Below are 17,877 nucleotides of genomic sequence, written 5' to 3'. Positions count from 1 at the left end.
CTACTCATCTCAAGGTCAAGACTACTCTAGAGCACTCTTAGATCCATGAATCTACGTTATTATATTTTCCCGTTTCTGGTAACGCCTCTCAGCAACTTCCTCTTTGTCAAATGACATTCCCAATGATAACAGCATATTGTAGACCATCTCTTTCAAAATCTCTGTTTTATTCCCATGAACATTACCCACTGGAAAAATTTCAACCCTTACACAATCACAATGTAAGTTTGGTCCTTTCCTTTGGGAATACTATTCCAGTGAATCAACATCCTTCCTCAACTCAATCCACTTGTTACTTTAATTTTTCATATTTCCTTCTTGATATTAGTCACAATTCAGCATGTCATCAACGAAACAAATGATTTACATGGTACATACTCCAAGGAGTCTTGTTAGACCACATCTGCAGCACATCATATTCTACTTTCTCCATTCAGGCTGATAAAAAAAAAGTTATAAAACTAAAGTTCTTATTAGCTTTAAACTTATTTCTTTCAGTCTTCAGACTATAAGGATTCTAAAATAGCTTGAATAACACTTCAAATCCATACTAAAAATCTTTATTTGCTGTTGTATAATAAAAATTCTAAGAAACAGAGATATACTGAAACTAGAACAATGACTGAGAAAGTCTATACTTATGTTGGAAAAAATACCTAAAAACAATAACTAAACAATTAAAATAAGAGACAATTCAATAGTATAGAGCATAAATTATGAAAGACAACTTAAAACACATTTCATTCTATAAACCAATAGTACATGTTTTACACAAGGGAAGATAAAAATTTTTTTCTACATAATCAAAAAATCATTTTCCTACTCTCTGAACAGACCATTCTTGCTGACACAAAGGGCAACGATTATTCTGCTTCACCCACAGGCTCATACAACAATTATGAAAGGAGTGATTACATTCTCCCCAAATAACAACGCAGTCATCTTGTTTATTTTCCCCTTGGCACCGAAGGCAAGCATCTGAAATGTAAATCAGCCAAAATAAAGGTGTGTAATTTTTAGTATTTCAAGACAAAATTCATTAATACAATAATGAAACATTGAAAATTAGTGTATGATTTATACAATAATAATACATTTGTTGTAGATGAATTACTTACTCCAAGCCAAGAGACAATACTAGGTTTTAACTTGTTCTTAAATGTGCACAGGACTGATTTCTAATTGATTCTCTGTACTCAGGCTACTGAAACAAACTTCAATCTACTATAAGAATTTAATAATAATCATTCTGCATACTATATTATACAATTAATATTTTTCTGTGAAGGAAACAAGTGCAATATGAAATGAAAACTATTCTTAATGATTTATGAATATTTTTTACATGTATAGCAGCATATACTTCTGAATAATCCTAAAATGTCAATAACCTAAACGCCAAGCTCATATATAAACCATTGCATGTAAAAAAATATCAAATTTTGAAAAGTGTTGCCTCAACTTATTGGATTTAATTACTTATGGCATAGGTCTGAATCTAAAACAGTCGACTCTCCACCTCAATATGTAATGTTCCCTATCATATATGTAAGCAAGAGACCAATGACAACCATCTATACACTATACAACATAGAATATCACTGATTGCTCATTTGTTTGGTTTTATGTACAGCCCTCTATAAGGGAAGATTCCTTCTCTGGTGAACCCTGTGTAGGTTTTCTAAATAAGTTGTTTCTTATATTTTATTATTGTCTTTTAATGATTTCTCATCAGTATCGTAGCTCCTGCAGAATAGGAGTCTTTAGTTCATTTTTAAATTTGCTTTCTTCTTGTATGATCTTAACTTCTGGCGGTATTTTGTTGTATAGCCTTGGTGTCCAATGTTCAAATGCCCTCTCACCTGACACAATTGGTTCTAGGTTCAAATAGCCTATATGCTTCACTTTCATGTCTGATCACAATATTCATTTCAGGTCTAAAGAAACTGAAGCATATTTTAGTCCTTTAAGCACTGTAGGAAGTATTTTGCACTCTATTTTTGCTTTTACTGGGAACCAATGCTCAGAAATCATATAACATAGAGTAATGCAGTTTTTTGTAGAATGAAGTGCTCTGAATGTAAACTTGAATGTATAAAATTCTACAAAAAACTGCATTACTCTATTTTATATGGTTTCTGAGCAATAAATACTTGTAATGGTATTGGAACTTTATGGACACCCTGTACATACATCTGGCTGCTAAAAGCATGGGAGAGCAGACGACAGATCAATGAATTTTGTATCTTTTTATAGCACTTTTCATTGATTCAAGTGTATATTGTTATTTTGCCTTTTTTTGTATTTGTAATAATTGTACCTATGCCTGAAATAAATATAAACTTTAATATTAGCATGCTAGGAATGGCAAAATTTCATCGTTGCAAATTTAGTGGAGCTTCACACATACGGCGATGCATTTACAACTGTTTCCATGAATGCTAGTTGTCATAGTAATGCAATAATGATAAAATTGCTCTAATATGTATACGTATATAGTACTACAAATAAATACACTAATTTCACATATTTCCACGGTTTTGTGTAAGTCTTATACCCAGTTTGGAGGGTAAACACATACCAATTCGCAACACTGACAAAAAAAAAAGAAGGGCGAACAACACCGTAGCTACTGTTCACAGTAAATCCATTGATATTTGAGTCAGGAATCTAGTTACTTTTTCAACAACGAATATTTTCAAATTAATTATCACGAATATGTAATAAATTTATGTAATTCATAACATTACACTAATGTTTATCTATTTATTTCAAAATTATCCAGAACACTATTCTTCTTTCCTCCCGAAAAATTGCGAGTTTCCTTGGGCTAGAAGGCGATCGTTGTTATTGTTTAAGATTGTTGTGAAGAAAATGTTCCAGCATCTATGTTATGCGTACGAGTGGTGTAAAGATTTAGTGGTTAATTTGGTTGCAAAAAGGGATAATAGACATGAATTAAAATAAACATTTTAAAGTAACATAAAGTAAAGTTAAACTAAATAATGAGTAAAGTAAACAATTAAGGGAATAAAGCTTTGCACCTCATGAACAGTGTAGTCATGTGCTGCCCGCAACTGTGTTTGTGGAGTGAGTGCTTAGGAACCAGGAGCCACAACGTAGTTCAAGTGCAATTTGGAGTGAATTAAAAACAAAATGTGTATAATTACAATCAAATAAGCAATGTGGAGTTTCAGTTGTGATGGCAGTAAGGATAAAACCACTGATTACAAGGTAAAAATGAATTTCAGTTCAAACCATGACCCTGGGAATAAGAAGTTTCATATACTTTCACTAATATAGGAAACAAAATGTTTTATTGTGCTGATTACAACTGCAATCTTGAGTAAGATCAATAAACGTTACATACATTCGCTAACATTGTTCAATTGATTGCTGGGAAGGCTGGGAAAGATGATTTTCGTCACTGATCAAAACCTGTACATCCCACGGTAGCCGCCATATTTGATTTCAAAACTGCCTTGAAAACATATTTCCCAGCCTTCCTAGCTCTCATTTGAACAATGTTAGCGTATATATATAACGTTTATTGATCTTACTCAAGATTGCAGTTGTAATCAGCACAATAAAACAACATTTTGTTGCCTATATTACTGAAAGTATGAAACTTTTTATTCCCAGGGTCATGGTTTGAACTGAATTCATTCTTACCTTGTAATCAGTGGTTTTTATCCTTACGGCCATCACAACTGAAACTCCACAGTGCTTACTTGATTGTTATTATACACATTTTGGTCTCAGTTCACTCCACATTGCACTTTAAACAAATTGCTGTTCCTGGTTCCTAAGCGCGCACGCCACAAACACAGCTACGAACAGCAGACGACGAAACTGCAAAGTTTTATTCCCTAAATTGTTTACTTTACTCGTTATTTAGTTCAAATTTACTTTATTTAAAAATTTTAATTTAATTCATGTATATTATGCCTTTTTTGCAACCAAATTACCCTGAAAAATTACAGATATTTCTAAAGTAGATACAATCAAATGTTTCTAACGTTTTCGTACATTTGGCTGCCAAAAACCATAGAGGAACGACTATGGATAAGTGAATTATATACATATTTTTTTGTTTTGCTTTTTTGTTTTTGCTAGCACTTTTCATTGATTTCAGTCTATATTAGTATTTTGGATTTCTTTAATAACCGTATGTGAGAAATAAATGTAACCTTTAATGTTTGCATGCTAAGAATGGCAAAATCATCATTGCCACATTAGTGGAGGCTGCACACATACGCCGTTTCATTATTATAAACTGTTTCCATGAATTCTAGTCGTCATAGTAATGCAATAATGATAAAATTGCTTTAATATTTATGTATATATACTTCCAATACATAGCCTAATTTCACCAATTTCAACGTTTTGTGTGTAAACTTATACCCAGTTTGGAGGGTCAACACATACCAATTGGCAACAGAGAGAGAGAGAGAGAGAGAGAAAAAGGAAGGCGAAGGAACGAAGAAGGAAAGGGGTGGCGGTGGAGGGGGGGGGGGGGGGGGGGGGGGAGAAGGTAGGTGGAGCTTTTTACGCGTGTTTGTATCCATTTCTGCATAATGGAGTTTTTGTCTCTTGGTACAAGGATAAGTGTCGTTATTCTTTACGATTAGTAATTCACGATACCCTTATAAATTACAGCACTGGGTGTAATGCATTATAGCAAAATCTCGTTCTGATACGAGTGTTCGTTACAGAAATAGGTATTGCCCAAAAACGTGCTTGCACTGTCGCTGAAACCCATAGTAGGTATGCTGCTTCGTTGTCAATCAAGTTTTTTGTAATCAAGTATTTTTTACAAGCTAGATATAGAATAAATTTGTATTTTTCTCAATCAAAACATATGCCCCTCAATGCTAACTTTCCTCTTTTAACGACTTTCTGGTCATTGCAAATTCGGCCCCATAATTTCTTATGACGCGAAAACAGAGGCGCAGGGACCAAAAACGATTGCGTCACACTACGGCGATAATCCGGCAGTAAAACATCTTCATATATCCAAAAAGTAAATAATAAAGATATATATGTGCATTATGATTATACCAAATACATGAAGAGCTGATAATCTGCATGAATAACAGGTAAACTATTCTGCAAGAAAGTTGAGTAAAGCAATTATTTACAATAGGTATGAAAGTCAAGATGTCGTGACGTCATAATAAAGGACTTAAAAGAACGTTCTAATTCCAAAAAATAATTACATAAATTTGAGTCAGAATTGAGTTTACTTTTTCAATAACCAATATTTTCAAATTAATCATCATAAATATGTAAAATATTGATGTTTTACTATTTATTTAAAAAATTATATCGAAGTACACTCTTCGTCGCCGTCTTCTACCAAAACAGTTGTTTACTCAGTGAAGGAAAGTTTTCCGATTGTTGTGATGAAAGTGCCCCAGCGTCTGTGGGTACAAGTGGGGTGTGGATTTATCACAGGAAATGGTTAGTTTATTGACACAAGCGACTCTGTAAACATCGAGATGGCGTCAATCTTCTAAATATTTTGAGTTGTAAGTAAAAATGTTGAATGCGTTTTGGTGAGATATGCACTACGTTTGACACCCTTTTCACTACCTTCTGTTTAAATCTTAAAATTTGGCCTTAATTTCTAACTTTGGAGAAAATACCTACTTAGGTACTTCGAAAGGAGAGTAGAGGTCTTTAGCTCCGTTTCTCACCAACAACAAGTCGCGACTGATGCCCATCTCCGATGTCAGGACACATTATAAAGTACTTTTTTGGGGATTGTCCACGCTGATCGTACATGGTCCACTCTGTACCCTACGCTTTTTTACCCTAGTCTAGGCCGCCGCGGATAAGTACCCTAGATCTACCCAAAACCACCCGGTATATTGTCAAATAGCCTATTAAAGAGTTACGAAAGCAATTAGTAGCCTATGATGTATAATATATCGTACTCACCCATAACTTGAACTCGACAAATGGCACAAGTGTCGCACTCCACATCCCAGCTCCACATAGCTACAGCATTCCATTTCTTTAAAGTGAACATCTTGTCTGGTTTCTGTGCGTCACTAGTTATATTTTCTTGTTCACCATCATTTATTTCGACATCGTTATTATTCATGATAGCGGCTATATCAAATGGAAAATTGGAAATGCGCAAAAGTCGTGGAACTTCCCTACGAGTGTCTCTATTTCGCTTGGCAACTTTCTGGTCTTTCAGTTGAAGTTCGAGTTACAAGTTATCAAGTAGCAACCAGCATACCAACAATCGCAATCACTTCCTGATAAATATAAATATTGCGTATAAATTAACAAAAATGTAATAAAAACACATATCTTCAAAATAAACATTACTTATTTGATTTATATAAAAGAGTAAAATAAGACTGTTACTGTTCATAGTATACTTCGACGTGGTTGTTACATATTTTGATTTTTGCTATGTTATATTGCTGGTTTCAAGCCATTTTGTTTACATTTCTTCTTCTATAGCAATTCTTCCTTCGACTTGGTATAAAAAAAATCATTTCAACTACGTTCTTGTTTTACACATCGGAATGATCTCATAAAAATATATATTTCGTCACTTATTATTAACCTTTTATATAAGAGAAAATCTTTATAATATATGTCAAATAAATGCTTTAAAACTTATGGAGTTGGCCAAATGCTGAGTCATAAAATCTGCTGTATGAAACACAATGAACTTTCGGTGTAAACAATTAGCTGACGGTACCAAGGAGTAAGGTTCTGGATACAGTGTTTATTCTGAAATCATAGAGTATACAGACATCCGAAAATAATAAGGAACTCTATCTTTAGCAAAATTTTGTACATAAACTTTATCTGTCTTAGATGCGACGTTGTGTAAAGCTCAAGGTTGCAATTGAGATTATGTTTCGAGATTTACCCTTAATTGAAATAAAAACCCACTTGTAATGGTTTAAACAACGTCGTATTTTAAATTTGGTCCCTTACCATAAACAATGAGAATTCAAGAAATGTGGAACATGTTTCTGAATACTCTTATCTATCTGTATTATACATACATATATATATATATATACATATATATATATATATATATATCTATATATATATATATATATATATATATATATAATATATTATATATAATATATATAATATCAGCAAAAGCCACAGGGAAATTTTTATAAAAAGAAAAGACATAGTGCCAAGTACTTTCGTGTATTTAACACATCTTCGGGGCACAAAGTAATACAAAACGTTAAAACTATTGAGCAAGAAAGTTCTTACAAAAGCAAAGTGGAAAAGAATTATATATGTATGTACAATAAGGCCATTACAAACAGAAACAGCATTCGTCCAGATTACCCAACTGCTTAACACCTCCAACAAGTCAAAAGAAAAAGAGTAATTGCCCAATGACCCAATTACTTACAGAAGAGAAAAACACTGACTATGTCAACCAGTTTTTTTCTCTTCTGTAAGTAATTGGGTCATTGGGCAATTACTCTTTTTCTTTTGACTTGTTGGGGGTGTTAAGCGGTTGGGTAATCTGGACGAATGCTGTTTCTGTTTGTAATGGCCTTATTGTACATACATATATAATTCTTTTCCCTTTGCTTTTGTGAGAGCTTTCTTGCTCAATAGTTTTTACGTTTTGTATTACTTTGTGCCCCGAAGATGTGTTAAATACACGAAAGTACTTGGCACTCTGTCTTTTCTTTTTTAAAAATTTCCCTGTGGCTTTTGCTGGTAAACAAAATCACGTGCTTACTTTTGTGATTTTATAGTGTGTTATATATATATATATATATATATATATATATATATATGTGTGTGTGTGTGTGTGTGTGTGTGTGTGTGTGTGTGTGTGTGTGTGTGTGACTGGTAAAAATATTCTGTTACAACAGAATTCCATCTAATAAAAGGAGCCCATAAAAACACCAAAATATAGAAAGAAAATGCTATATTTCAGAGACTGCTGTCTCTCTCTTCAGGTAAGTGAATGAGAAAAGTTACAGAAAATGGTATATAGTATACCAAGAGATCCATCCACAATTAGGCCTATTTAGGTGACTCCCATTGATAATTCTTCTTTAATCCTCTTGAGCGTTGGTTGAAGGAAACCTTGTCAACGACATCTGAATCCCAGGAGCCCTTTGAGATGTCCATTACTTGTCTCTGTTTAATCAAGGCCAATCCTATCATCTGACTTTTGTACCTACAGTTGCTGCTATAAATTAAATCTGACATATTCCAGTTAATGCTGTGGTTATGGTCATTTATATGGTTGAGAATAGCTGAGTTCTGTTGTCCATACCTAACTGACCGTTTATGTTGTATTAATCTTTGGGGAAGTGATTTTCCTGTAAAACCGATGTAAGATTGGTCACAATCCAGGCATGGGATTTCGTAAACCCCTGTGCCCTTGGGGGGTGTCTTTTGTTGGACGTTAATTGAGGATTTAGCTAAGGTATTTGGATAAGTAAATGCAAATGGGTTTGATTTTCCGAGAGTCTGGGTCACTGTCTTAATCCTGTCCAGTTGTGGAATGTTTATTTTATCACTGGGTGACTCTCTGGTCTTGTCTTGAGGGGGTCGGCAGAAATTTACTTTTGCTTTCTTTATTAATTACCTTTTCAATTATATGGTCAGGATGCCTTAAAAACGAATGCTGCTTACGAAATAGTTCGAATTCTTTTTCCAGGAAATCTGGGGAACAAAACCGTAAGGCTCTTAGGGATAGGTTGCTGGCCATGCCTATCTTAATAGGAATGTCATGATAGCTAAAGTAGTGAATTCATGAAAGTGAGAATGTTGGTTTTCTGTATATGTTAAAGTTACCATATACAGAAAACCAACAATCACAGTTTCATAAATTCACGTTTATAAGACAAAGTTTGTGTAACAAATTTTGCTAAGGATAAAGTGCCTTTTTATTTTTGGGTGTTTATGCGTTGTATGACCTCAGATTAAACGCTATCCAGAACCCCACTCCTTGCTTCCATGGGTGCCAGCAGCATATTTTCCAAGTGGGGGCATATACACGCCGCATGCGTGCGCACACACACACAAACACACACACACACACACACACACACACACATATATATATATATATATATATATATATATATATATATATGTGTGTGTGTGTGTGTGTGTGTGTGTGTGTGTGTGTGTGTGCAGTGGAGTTACCATGACAATAATTTAAGTGAAATAAGCAAGATACGGTAAAACTACACATATATATGTATATATATAATTTTTTCCAGGTTTCAGGGGAGGAGGGACAAGTACCCACGTTGCCCTACGTGCAGGCGCCCATGCTTGCTTCCGTCAGCTAATTGTTTACACTATCGAAAGTTCATCGAGTTTCTTACAGCACATTTGATGACCCAGCATTTGGCCAACCCTATAAACTTTAAAGCATTTGTTTGACATATATTGAACAGAGTTTCTCTCATATAGAAGAATAATAATAAGTGATAAAATATACAAGACACACACATACACAAACACACACACACACACACACACACACACACACACACACACACACACACACACACACACACACATATATATATATATATATATATATATATATATGTGTGTGTGTGTGTGTGTGTATATATATATGTGTATATATATATATGTATATATATATGTATGTATATATATATATATATATATATATATATATATATATATAGAATACAAAAAACTTCTTTTTCCCTTGATGGGTGTGAAACACTTCCCTTATAACTTTTCAGGGTTAAAACTTTAGTAATATAAGTATCTAACACACATTAATAACCCATACCTCACTCACCCCCAGCAGGCCTTGCTACTGACACACACACACACAGTGTGTGTGTGTCAGTAGCAAGGCCTGCTGGGGGTGAGTGAGGTATGGTTATTAATATGTGTTAGATACTTATATACTAAAGTTTTAACTCTGAAAAGTAATAAGGGAAGTGTTTCACACCCATCAAGGGGAAAATGGCTGTTATTACTAGTTCACTGCTTATCCAGGTCCCGCACCACTTCCATCGTATGACCCTCATTATAAAATTAACAGTTTTATTCATCGGATGCATTTAATCACATTGTGAATTCCACCTTCATTGCTTGATCTTCCATATCATAGCATCGGTTAAATAAAAAGGTTTGAAGTTTCTTTTTGAAAGACTTCAAATCCTCAATCTACCTCAGTTCAATAGGAAATTTGTTGTATAATCTATAGGGACACCATATTCAAAGGCTCTGGAGTCAAAGACCAGGAAAAATGCTGCTCTACCACTTGAAACCGTATGTAACTAGTTTGTATCAGGTCGATTTATTGGTTGTATAAACTGTAGTAGGTCCCTTAAATACCGAGGAGAGCCGGTCTTAGCAACTTGATGGGTCAAAACACATAACTTGAATGCTATTCTGTCGTTCACTGGGAGCCAGTGCAAATCAGTTAAGACAGGGGTAATCCCATAGATATAGAGAGGTAATCATATCCCGTGGACAACACTTTTTATTAGTCTAGCAGCTCTGTTTATAATTTTCTGCAGTTTCTTGGGCTTTACATTGGGTAACTTATAACCGAGTTGCAATAATCAATACGGTTTATAACACAGTTGTCTGAGCCCAATTTTCATTTATAAACACTTGATTAACATCAAGACTCCTTAAGTTACTTTCCTTAATTAAGACTATCATAAGCTCAGTTTTATTTTCGTTCAGTTTCAGTTGTTTCAAAGTCATCCATTGATTAATATTCGATAGAAATTCATTTAATTTTCTATTTGTATCCTCAATATTTGTAACAATGAAATAGAATTATGTGTCATCTGCATATAACTCAAATTCTATTCCAAGACTGTTGTGTATTAGACAAACTATTAGATACAGAGTAGGACAGGGTTATAAGCACACTTCCCTGAGGAACTCCCCTCGTCAATGGTTCATACGATTATGATGACACGGCATTTCGAATCTGTACCCAATGCTACCTATAATTCAAATAGTCCTTCAAAAGCTCAAGTGTATCATCCACAACTCCGATGGATTGGAGATCATCAGAATAAATCTTGTACAACTGTCAAAGGCAGCGTTAATATCCAAAAGCTCCAAAATACCACACTTATCTGTATCCATCTGTTCCAATAAGTCATTTACCACTGACCATAAGCTTGTCTCAGTAGAATATAATTGTCTGTATGCATATTGGAAATCAGGAAAAACACCTGCGGTATTCAAGTAAGCCATTAATTGTTCGAGGATCACATATTCCATACTTTTTGTGTGTGTAAAAGATAAGTTTGATATAGGTCTATATGAACTCACCCCCTGATAATCAAGAGTATCGTTTAAAACTGGCTTAATAATTGCAATTGTCTCAGACATCGGGAATTTACATTCACACATGCAACAATTTACAATCTTCAAAATCACATACTCAAAAGTTAAAGTTCTCAGGTGCAATTATTATTTCCGATATAGACACCGGATTGGATGAACAATTTGTTTTTTTGACTTTCTTACTAATTGTTGTTGAAAAAATACTAACTATTTTTATTCGTTTAAAAATTTTTAAAATATTTTAGAGAAATGTTTTGATTGCATTTTTATGAGAACATATGAATAACAACCGCTGTACGACGACTTGTGGCTGCTGCCTTGCCCATTCCAAGTACGAGGTGGTAGAAGAAGAACTGCAATATCATGGCGGTTTCTGTGTCTCGGATGACGCTCCGACGTTGTTAATTGATAGATAAATTACTATAAAAGTCTTGACCGGTTACAGTTTGGCTCTGCATCGTTGAACAGTTTATTTTGCAAAGGCTGAACCCTACAGAGGCAGGTAACACGTTTAATAAGACATTTTGTGTGGCAGTGAGAATGACTTACCTATTTGTATGGTTCAGTCGTAGGCTACCTTAGTTTAGTGGTAGTGTTGCCTTTGTTTTAGTTAGGTTACCTCTATCGGTATGTGGGCTCTTCCGAATGTATTGCATGCCTTTCTGCCAGTACTGTACTGTATACAAATTATTAGTAACTGCTAATCTTACTATACAAGAAATAATAGACTAGGTAAGACCACGTACGCTGCTGTCAGTAGCCCTGCTATCGAAACATGCTTGTTGCCCTTGTCGGTGAAGCTAGGCAAAAGACTACTACCTAGGTAGTTAACCTAACCGCGGCCGTCTTGTAGGATAATTCTTTAGGGATTGGCCTAAAATCGTAAACGAAAGACCATAAATATCGTAAACGAAAACGGAAGACACAAACATTTAACAAAAGCGGAAGCAAAAGACTGTGTAGGTAGGGTAAACAACCCCGGACGATCCATCGTCATCACGCTGGCCAGGCCTTATTCACTCGATACTAATCGGTGAAACAAAAATACAATTACAACTTTAAGCATACCATTCAAAAGATTGAAGTTTCGTCAACATAATGTGATAAATGAAAGCCCCATACAAACTAAAATAAGCATGTGAGCTCTTCGTAAAATATGTTTTCAAGGGAGTTTTGAAATCCAATATGGCGGCAATCGTGTGGCTGGCCGGTCTAACCACGGACTGTCCACCATCTTTCCCAGCCTTCCTAGCGTTCATTTGAACAATGTTAGCGTATAGCTATATGTAACGTTTATTGATCTTACTCAAGATTGCAGTTGTAATCAGCACAATAAAACATTTTGTTGCCTATATGAGTGAAAGTATGAAACTTGTTATTCCCGTGGTCATGGTTTGAACTGAATTCATTTTAACCTTGTAATCGGTGGTTTTATCCTTACTGCCATCAGAACTGAAACTCCACAGTGCATTTTAATTATACACATTTTGGTCTTAATTCACTCCACATTGCACTTGAACCACGTTGCTGTTCCTGGTTTCTAGGCACTCGCTCTGCAGACACAGTTACGAGCAGCAGATGACTACACTTTATGAGGTGCAAAGCTTTATTCCCTTAATTGTTTACTTTACTCATTATTTAGTTTAACTTTCCTTCAAAATATTTATTTAATTCATGTCTATTATCCCTTTTTTTTGCAACCAAATTAACCCTGAAAAATTACAAATATTTTGGATGCATACTTACTAAGTACGAGCAGACGACGCGAGGAAAAATGACTCCATCGTTGCCAATCTAGTGGAGCGTCTCACATACGCCAATGTATTTACAAACTGTTTCCATGAATTCTAGATGTCATAGTGATGCAGTAATGATAAAATTGCTGTAATATGTATATATAGGGTAAACAACCACATGGACTGGCCCAACACACTGACAGTCACGGCTGGCCACCCACCAAAAAAGTACTTATAATGCGTCCTGACACCGGAGATGGTCATCAGTCACGACTTCTTGTTGGTGGGAAACGCAGCTAAAGACCTCTACTCTCCTTTCGAAGTAAGTATTTTCGGTAATTCTTCAGAAGCAGTCCGCACTGGATATTAAAATAAATAATCACCTACATGGAAAGAGCATGTGAAAAGCAATATAAAAAGCATAGTCATTATATGAGAGATTGAAGGGGGTGGAATTAAATGAGCTTGATAAGTGTTTACCTCAAATTTTTCCTAAGTCGGGAGAGGTGTTTCCTCTACGGTAATGTTTACTTTTAATGAGCCCTCTAACTTATTTTCTTACGCAAAACAACCAGAAAGGAGTGCTTTGCAGCAATAATAATAATTGGGAGCACCTACTAGTTCGCGGGTCCACTCGACCGCCTACCGAAATCGGTGGAAGAACACCAAAGCCAATATGGCGGCGATACCAAAACAACAACAAACAAAGTAATGAGCGACTACATATCGGCGACCATCGATTTATGTGTGCTGTCAGTAAGGCCGAAGCGGAACGGCGCTTCGCGCCTTATCCGCAAATTTAAAGATTCTTGGCAAGCACGGCATGTACGGCAAGAGGTAATGTTGCGCTGCGCGCGCTACCCACAGGGTTTACAGTAGGGCTACTTGCCGTGGCCGATAGATTTGGGTGTCGCATCGCTTACGCCGACGTCCTTTCGTCACTACAGTGCGATCACACCCAAAGGCGTTCCTGTTGTAGTCGATCCGACAAATAGCTCTACAACACTCGCAGTTTTTTTGGCTGAAGAATTAAATTATGTCTCTGAGCATATTCAATCACAACTTCTTTACCACCACCACTAGACAAATAATGATAAAATTCACAGTAACCCACATTGCACTGCAAACAATCGGAAGGAAATCGAAGGTCTCTGTCAAAATTAATGCCAGAAGGGCCAGCCACTACCTCTGCCATAGCTACAGGAAGACAAAATGCCGGTTTTTGCTTCATTTTTCGAGTATTCAGTCAAACAAGGATACCAGTGGACACTGGACAGCTAACTTTATTACTCCGCTGAAATGCTAGTGAAACTTAGTTTTCGACTAAAGTCGTTCGTAATTGGTTATGAAACCCATGACGTCATAAGATGTCACACCTCTCAGCCAATAATGAGTAACTGGAACTGCTTTTGTTTCCGTAAGAAAGTAAGTTAGAGGGCTCATTAAAAGTAAACATTACCGTAGAGGAAACACCTCTCCCGACTTAGGAAAAATTCGAGGTAAAAACTTATCAAGCTCATTTAATTCCACCCCGTTCAATCTCTCATATAATGACTATACTTTTTATATTGCTTTTCACATGCTCTTTCCATGTAGGTGATTATTTATTTTAATATCCAGTGCGGATTGCTTCTGAAGAATTACCGTATTTTCTCCAAAGTTAGAAATTAAGGACAAATTTAAAGCTTTAAACAGAGGGTAGTGAAAAGTGTGGCCAACGCAGTGCAAACTTCACCAAAACGCTTTCAAAATTTTTACTTGTGATTAAATAACTGTTTTATACATTCAACTTACCCGTCAGATATATACATAGCTATTACTCCGTCGTCCGACAGAAATTCGAATTTCGCGGCACACGCGGCAGGTAGGTCAGGTGATCTACCCCCCCGCCGCTGGGTGGCGGGAATAGGAACCATACCCGTTTTCTAATTCATAATTTTTCTGTCGCTGGAATGTAAACAACGTTTGCAGTTCCTCCTGATGGATTTTCGTGTTTCATCGCCATCGATCGTCTGGGCTAACTTTTACAGGGAAGTAATGGATCTTTGGTTCGGCATACGCTTTTGTTAACTTTTTGATAATATTAACTTCGAAAATTTCGAAGATTAGTGACGTGTAACTACCGAAGTTTTCGGTAGACACTCATGCACTTTCACGAAAGCGAATTACTTATACTTTCATGAAAGGGAATTACTTATATTTATTCATTAATACAAATAAGTGTTAGTTTGATTGAGAAATGTATTTCTTTCTTCCTAGTTGCGGAAGTCAGAAAAGTAACTATCCTTTAGAAGCTTTATTAGCTCTTGTGTTAACGAGCAATTATAGTAGTAACAGTACTAGTAGTTGTTGCATCCTCATCACCTTCTTACTCCGCAGAATCTACAATATCATATTTGCAAATTGTAGACTTTGGATATAGTTCAAATGCGAACTCTTTGAACGTAAGAAGTGAATATAGTGTTCCCCCATTACAATGGAGGGTGCGTCTGATCGGCTCTGTCTCGCTCTCAGGTCTAGACCTCTTCCAAGCTCACAAGCCCAGAGGAGAAGGAATGTCGAAAACCGTAAGGAGGTTTCAGAGAATCCCCACCGGTCAGGCGTCCCCTCGGCAGGTTCTGTAGAGCGTCCCAGACTGCCAGGGATAGCCATTGGAAAGGCATCCTAAAACAGTGTTTCTCCCTTTTTATGCCTACTGTTCCATGATGGATAGGAGAACTTCGAATGAATGAATTTGACGAAGATCCTCGTATAATGCCTTCTGGTAGAATTATTTAAAATATTATAGATCATTCGATAACATTTGTCATAAAGTCATTGTTCGAACATTTTTTTTTCGCAACTAGACGAGAACGCTATCCCATGGGGGTATGAAGATCTATTCTGTTTAGAATGATTTAGATTATTTGTCAATCGAATGAATTATATGGATCTCGTTGAGTGATAAAGCATATATGTATGACTTTTAAGCTTCTAGCTCCTACCAGGCTTAGGACAAATCGCCTTAGGCTACGGTATGGCATGGCATACTCACATACCGAAATTTATGCTATAAGGGTCAACTGAAATCCTTACAAAATTTCTTAAATTAATACGGTTTACCTTAATGTAACAGTATTATAGAGTATTCTATTACGCTAGAGTATGAGTTATATGATGCTTTCGTGTCTTCGAGAAGTGATCGGAGAAGCATATCTTTATTGGTGAATTGAGAGTACCCTTCTAGTACTTTCCTAGGAAGAAATTGTTTAAAAGGATTGTTTAGACGACACCTATTTAGTTTATAGACTTGTCGAAGTCTCGTTTGCTTATATAAAACTTCCTGAAGCTCGATAAAAATTTTATAAGATTCCTTTATTAAATGGAGTAACTGGCAACTCTAGAAAGGGAAGGCCAGTCGGCGTTCGAAGACTGCTTTCGCTTTGAATTGAGAGAGAGACCAGCGGCAGTACCATGTTGTTCTCAGTCGTGAGCCGTCGGTTACAGCTCTCTCTCCTGCGGAATGGGATAACTAACCGTTTCTCTTCCCTACAATCGTGGTCTTAGCCTCGGATTGAGGGAATACCTAAGCTGTCATAAATAAATATTGTCTGCCTTTTGTTAGGAAGCTTTCAATAAGAAAGATATTACAACCTTTCAATGCTGTTTACTCATACTGTTGTATGAGTCGAATGGGAAACATTCTTTTAGTGGGAAATGGTTTCCCTGAATCGATATACTACGTATATAATAGTTTTTCATAATAAGAACGGAATTAACATATGAAAGGATGTCGGGTACCATAAAGACACAGATGTTCTGGCACATAACATAAAGATAATTAGTAGGAGGCGCCAGCCAAAATATTTCTTGTTCAGGAAAAAAGAGAGGGGGGGGGATACGGAAGAATTAACCGAGGAAAGAAAAATTCCCCTTCCGATATACTCGAATTAAGCGAGGATGCTGCGAGGCGCGTGACGCTAACCAGAAGCAGGTCGCCTCCCAGGAGCGAGGCGCCAGGCAAGCGCCAGGACGCTACGAGGCGCGAGACGTCAACAAGAAGCAGGACGCCTCTCAGGAGAGAGTCGCCAGGCAAGCGTCAGGACGCTCCAAAGCGGTTGACGCCAGCCAGAAGCAAGACGCCTCCCAGGAGCGAGGCGCGAGGCAAGCGCCAGGACGCTACGAGGCGCGAGACGTCAACAAGAAGCGTGACGCCTCTCAGGAGAGAGTCGCCAGGCAAGCGCGAGGACGCTCCAAAGCGGTTGACGCCAGCCAGAAGCATGACGCCTCCCAGGAGTGGGGCGCTAGGCAAGCGCCAGGACGCTTCGAGGCGCGAGACGTCAACTAGAAGCGGGACGCCTCTCAGGAGAGAGGCGCGAGGCAAGCGCGAGGACGCTCCAAGGCGCGTGACGTCAACCAGAGGCGTGACTCCTCCCAGGAGAGAGGCGCCAGGTAAACGCGAGGACGCTGCAAGTCGCAAGACGCCAGCCAGAAGCGTGACGCCTCCCAGGAGCGAGGCGCCAACCAGGCGCAAGACATCAGGATCTCCAATTTCTCAGTATTTGGAGATAGACTTTCCAAGAGTTTCCTCTTTGAGAACTGACACAAGATCAGTTTTTTCATGACAGGGACACAAGTTATGCACAGGGCGGCCGTGGCCCTTGTTCAGGATAACTGAAATTGCGGAAGTCTCTAACAAGAACAGACTTCTCATGTCAGGGGATATAGTGGTCGCGTGAGCGACTTCTTTCCTGGCAAAAGGAGTTGTTTTGGGAGAAACTTTCTTTGCCAGATCAACCCTCTACTGACAATTATTCTAGAATCGCACAGG

At 37.0% G+C, this 17,877-nt stretch overlaps 2 protein-coding genes across 5 annotated transcripts in view; one reads left to right on the top strand and one right to left on the bottom strand.

Moving 5' to 3' along the window:
* Window positions 1–544: 544 nt before the first annotated feature.
* LOC135219747 (RING-box protein 2-like) lies at window positions 545–6,240 on the bottom strand. The gene is made up of 2 exons (XM_064256821.1): window positions 5,944–6,240; window positions 545–978 (listed from the first exon to the last, which is right to left on the bottom strand). The coding sequence occupies exons 1-2, from the start codon at window positions 6,107–6,109 to the stop codon at window positions 812–814; spliced, it is 333 nt and encodes a 110-aa protein (XP_064112891.1). The 5' UTR covers window positions 6,110–6,240; the 3' UTR covers window positions 545–811.
* A 5,409-nt stretch (window positions 6,241–11,649) lies between these two features.
* LOC135219250 (uncharacterized) overlaps window positions 11,650–17,877 on the top strand; it is a 161,369-nt gene continuing 155,141 nt past the window's right edge. For 2 of the 4 annotated variants that reach the window (XR_010315406.1, XM_064255900.1), the window contains exon 1: window positions 11,651–11,833. The gene's annotated coding sequence lies outside the window, so the exon portion shown is untranslated. Of the gene's footprint in view, window positions 11,834–12,733; window positions 12,928–17,877 lie in introns of those variants that run through there. The other 2 variants (XM_064256009.1, XM_064256094.1) reach the window with 2 other exon arrangements.

This window comes from Macrobrachium nipponense, chromosome 11 (genome assembly GCF_015104395.2).
Source record: "Macrobrachium nipponense isolate FS-2020 chromosome 11, ASM1510439v2, whole genome shotgun sequence".
Classification (NCBI taxonomy): domain Eukaryota; kingdom Metazoa; phylum Arthropoda; class Malacostraca; order Decapoda; family Palaemonidae; genus Macrobrachium; species Macrobrachium nipponense.
The sequence above is the reverse complement of the archived record's forward strand: the minus strand, read 5'-3'. Positions and strand labels throughout refer to the sequence as shown.